At 40.6% G+C, this 4,641-nt stretch overlaps 1 protein-coding gene across 1 annotated transcript in view; it reads left to right on the top strand.

Moving 5' to 3' along the window:
• The window catches only part of ATP8A1 (ATPase, aminophospholipid transporter (APLT), class I, type 8A, member 1), a 208,377-nt gene that overhangs the window by 164,145 nt on the left and 39,591 nt on the right, over positions 1-4,641 (top strand). Inside the window, exon 32 of the mRNA XM_010858921.1 lies at positions 2,497-2,558. Within this exon, the coding sequence (XP_010857223.1) occupies positions 2,497-2,558 (62 nt within the window). The remainder of the gene's footprint in view (positions 1-2,496; positions 2,559-4,641) is intronic.

Here is a 4,641-nt window from a genome sequence, read left to right as displayed (position 1 = left end):
CAGCTTGAACATCTGGAAGTTCATGGTTCACATATTGTTGAAGCCTGGCTTGGAGAATTTTGAGCATTACTTTACTAGCATGTGAGATGAGTACAATTGTGTGGTAGTTTGAACATTCTTTGGCATTGCCTTTCTTTGGGATTGGAATGAATACTGACCTTTTCCAGTCCTGTGGCTACTGCTGAGTTTTCCAAATTTGCTGGCATATTGAGTGCAGCACTTTCACAGCATCATCTTTCAGGATTTGAAATAGCTCAACTGGAATTCCATCACCTCCACTAGCTTTGTTCGTAGTGATGCTTTCTAAGGCCCACTTGACTTCACATTCCAGGATGTCTGGCTCTAGGTCAGTGATCACACCATCGTGATTATCTGGGTCGTGAAGATCTTTTTTGTACAGTTCTTCTGTGTATTCTTGCCATCTCTTCTTAGTATCTTCTGCTTCTGTTAGGTCCATACCATTTCTGTCCTTTATCGAGCCCATCTTTGCATGAAATGTTCCCTTGGTATCTCTAATTTTCTTGAAGAGATCTCTAGTCTTTCCCATTCTGTTGTTTTCCTCTATTTCTTTGCATTGATCGCTGAGGAAGGCTTTTGCTACCTAAGTCACTTCAGTCGTGTCCGACTCTGTGTGACCCCATAGACAGTAGCCTACCAGGCTCCCCCGTCCCTGGGATTCTCCAGGCAAGAACACTGGAGTGGGTTGCCATTTCCTTCTCCAATGCATGAGAGTGAAAAGTGAAAGGGAAGTCACTCTGTCGTGTCCGCCTCTTGGCAACCCCATGCCCTGCAGCCTACCAGGCTCCTCCATCTATGGGGTCTTCCAGGCAAGAGTACTGGAGTGGGGTGCCATCACCTTCTCCGGAGGAAGGCTTTTAGGTACTCTAAATTAGAAAAAAAAAGTTTTAAGTAGCACAAAGCAGACAGCATCCAAAACACCTTACCAATTCAAAACACTTTAGCAACAAGAGGTTTGAAAGGAATTCCCAACTAATTCCAGCCCCAGAAAAACAGATCCCAGGATTCCCTTTGCATTTGTCTGGGGAACTGCCAAGCCGTCCAGCCTCAGCAGAAGAAATTCACGAGGGGTGCTGCCTGGGGAACCCAAATCTAGCCAAGTCCAGAGAACATGCACTTCCTCTTTTCAAGAGATAAATGACACATAGCATAAATTGTGTTTTAACATTCTACTTTTTTTCAGTTTTTTTTGTTTGTTTGTTTTCAAATAAGAAGTTTTTGTTTTCTTTAGCTTTTGAAAAGATGAGATAGAGAAGAGATAGAAATGGTTGTATAATATCTGGCTAAACATTCATTCACTTGCTTCAGTGTTTCTCAAAGTATGGTCTATAGACGCCTGAGAATACTCAAGACCTTTTGAGGTCTATGAATGAGGTCAAAATTTCATAGTTTCAAATTTTTTATATTATCAAGACATTATTTGTCATTTTCATTGCTGCTGCAAAAGCAGCAGTGGGCAAAATTCCTGGTACCTTGACACAAACAGTGGTACAATTGTACTAGAAATCATTATATTCTTCACTACCACACACCCACATTAAAAAAAAAAAAGTTTCCCTTACGAATACCCTTGAAGAAGCTGTAAACCTAATACTTTTATTAAATCCCGAAACTTGATACACATCTGACTAATATTCTGCATGACCAAATGGGAAGTATGCATGAAGTACTTCAGCCGCACATCAACAGGCAGCAGCTTTATCCACTAGAATGTCTGGGGGATTGTTTGAGTTATCAGCTGAACCAACTACATCCATGAGGTTACAGAATCATGCATAAGCAAAAGATGCATTCAGAATGAATTTTTCCAATGAATCTTTTTTAAGGTTGTGTGTTCAGTCGCTTTAGTCGTGTCCGACTCTCTGTGACCCTAAGGACTGTAGGCCACCAGGCTTCTCTGTCCACGGGATTCTTCAGGCAAGAGTATGGGAGTGGGTTGCCGTGCCCTCCTCCAGGGGATGTTAGGAGTATTTTTTCTTGTAACATGGGTTTAGAGCACTATGCAAGTTTCGTGTGTACAGCAGTATATCTCTACTAGTTCTGCATATGCTGCAGCGTGTTCACCAGAAAAACAGTTTCAGATTCCACTGCAGCTAACCTTTAGGAAACTACCTCCACATCTTTAAGAAATGACTTGAGTTTTTAAGTAGTATCAGGGAATAGTCACAGTTACTAGAAAAGGTTATCAAATACTTCTCTCCTTTCTAACTCCATCTCTCTGTGAAATTGGATTTCCCTCATATGTGAGGACTTCCCTGGTGGCTCAGACAGTAAAGCATCTGCCTACAATGCAGGAGACCTGGGTTCAGTCCCTGGGTTGCGAAGATCCCCTGGAGAAGGAAATGGCAACCCACTCCAATGGCTCCATTGTGTGACCCCGCTTCCCCTCCTTTTGTTCAACACTCCTAAATTGATTATTCTTTGAATGGATTCTGAATTTATTTCCTTTCCCAACAAACCTCTCTTCTTTTCATGTAGGCACTGTATTTGAAAATGGGAAGACTTCTGATTACCTGCTGTTGGGAAACTTTGTTTACACAGTGAGTGTGGGACATTTGCCTCGTTTGCATATGAAATTGAATTACTTCAACCAAGCTCATTTTATTTTCAAATTTAAATGTGTGCATTTCTGTATTTAAGGGTTGTTCGCACATCCTTTTAAAAATGAGATGAGATGTTTTGACTGTTGAGAGATTATCTTATATTAGGTTATAAAAATGTCATTTAGGTTCACTGACTGTATAGGCCTTTGGTTGTTCTTATTTTCAGTATTCCTTCTTCATTCTTATTGCCTCACTTTCCCTTTTTGTCTCCCTTGTCCCTTTTTCCTCAGGATTGTTTTATTGCCCTTGTTCGTATTGCCTTGCTTTCCTAAATTCATGGCAAATACTACCATACTAGACTTGGGTGTTTAACAGCTAATTATTCTAGAGTCGCATTAAAAATAAAATGCCAAAAAAATTAAAAATAAAAAATCTCCATTTTTTTGAGATATTTAAGCCACGCAAGACATGGACTCCACTGTAGGAAATCACTGTATAAACGCTTATGAGGGATGCACAGATGAGTGTGAGCCCCCCCCTGCCACTCAAGAGCCAAAAAATGTTCTAAAACCATTTTTTCATCTAAAGTCAAAAGCTCCACTGGGATACTAGTGCCAAAGGTCATATAGTTAGTCTCCAAAAGATGTGCCCTCCAGCCTTCAACTCTGAATTCTCAGGCCAGTGTCCTTTCCTCTCCTGTGACCCCTCCATGGCTCCACAAGTGGGGACGTGTGCTGTCCTAAATGTTAAGCGGGCACTGATACGGCTGATTCCGTTGGTGGAAAAACTATAATGTGATGTTTAAATAACTGATTAATAGGTAGTTAAGACTACTGAGTAACAGAGAGAGAAAGTTTTTGGCAAATCCAGGCTCTCCTTTCCATTGACATCAACCCACTCAAGTAGTAAAAGAAGAAAAAAAGGAAAAATACATTTGGGAGCCTAGTGGTTTGTTCTCGTACGACATGAGTGCAAAACAAATAATACTTGGTGGACTAAGTTTAGATATAAATCAGTAGATGTCATTGGATGTCTCAGAGACATTTTAAAGTATCCAAGTCTTAATAGGGAGTATTTCCTTCATTTTGTGTCAAAATCTCTCTCATTTTGGAATTTTTTATATAGTCTAAATTAAATATTTAAATTTTAGTAAATGTTTTATTTCTACAGCTCTTTATCCTGAATTGCTATTAGATATCCTGCTGAGAAAGCCCAAGTGCTTCACTTTATCCTGACTTTATGACCCAGTGGGCAGCGTCTAATACTGTGTATAAACCCTACAGTAAGCAAAAGTAAGACTGTGCACTTAAGCACTCACTAATCACCAGCGCTAGGCAAGCACACACTCCATCCTGGCAAACTGCTGGAAGTGCCCCGATTCCCTTTGACTACTAGCAGTATTCAGTATGTTATTTTTATCACAAATAGATAATCATAGATAATGCTGCAGTGCTAAGCGCCATTCTTGGTATTTTGCCTATAAAGGGATAAGTTTTATCAGATCCCAGTTTATAGATGAAGGAGATGAGACCCAGAGAGCTCAAGTAACCTGCCTTGTTCCTTAACAGAACAGCCAATAAGTGATGGAGTCTTGAGCACGCATAGTCTGACTCCAGGGCAATGTAGTCTGACTCCATTTAAACGTTACGCTATCCTATGGAGAACACAGGGCAGTTCATTAAGTCTGGGTCCCCTGCTGTAGGGTTAATAGCATGGCCACCAATGACAGTGGATGTATACCACGTGGAGATGTAACATGCTCCTACATGCCACTCTGCAGAGTTTCTAATAAATCAAGTTATAGCATAAGTGTTCAGATTTCTAAATATCCAGTTATATGACTTACAATTCATCTTTAAAATTTAGAAAATGAAGTCTTGTACTACAGATGATGTAAAATAAACTTAAAGCAATCTCAGGAACCCAAGATTACTGTGGACCTTAGACGATTGTCGATCACTACTCATGAATTTTACGAGAAGTAGGCAGGCCCATGCTCAGAAGGCTTGTGGCTGGACTGTCGGACGACGACGATGAGGAGAGGGCAAGGAAGAGAGGCAGGAGTGTAAGGCTGCGCGTG

The sequence above is a fragment of the Bison bison genome, unplaced genomic scaffold (assembly GCF_000754665.1).
Source record: "Bison bison bison isolate TAMUID 2011002044 unplaced genomic scaffold, Bison_UMD1.0 scf7180017864451, whole genome shotgun sequence".
Classification (NCBI taxonomy): domain Eukaryota; kingdom Metazoa; phylum Chordata; class Mammalia; order Artiodactyla; family Bovidae; genus Bison; species Bison bison.
This window is presented reverse-complemented; position numbering and strand designations above follow the sequence as displayed.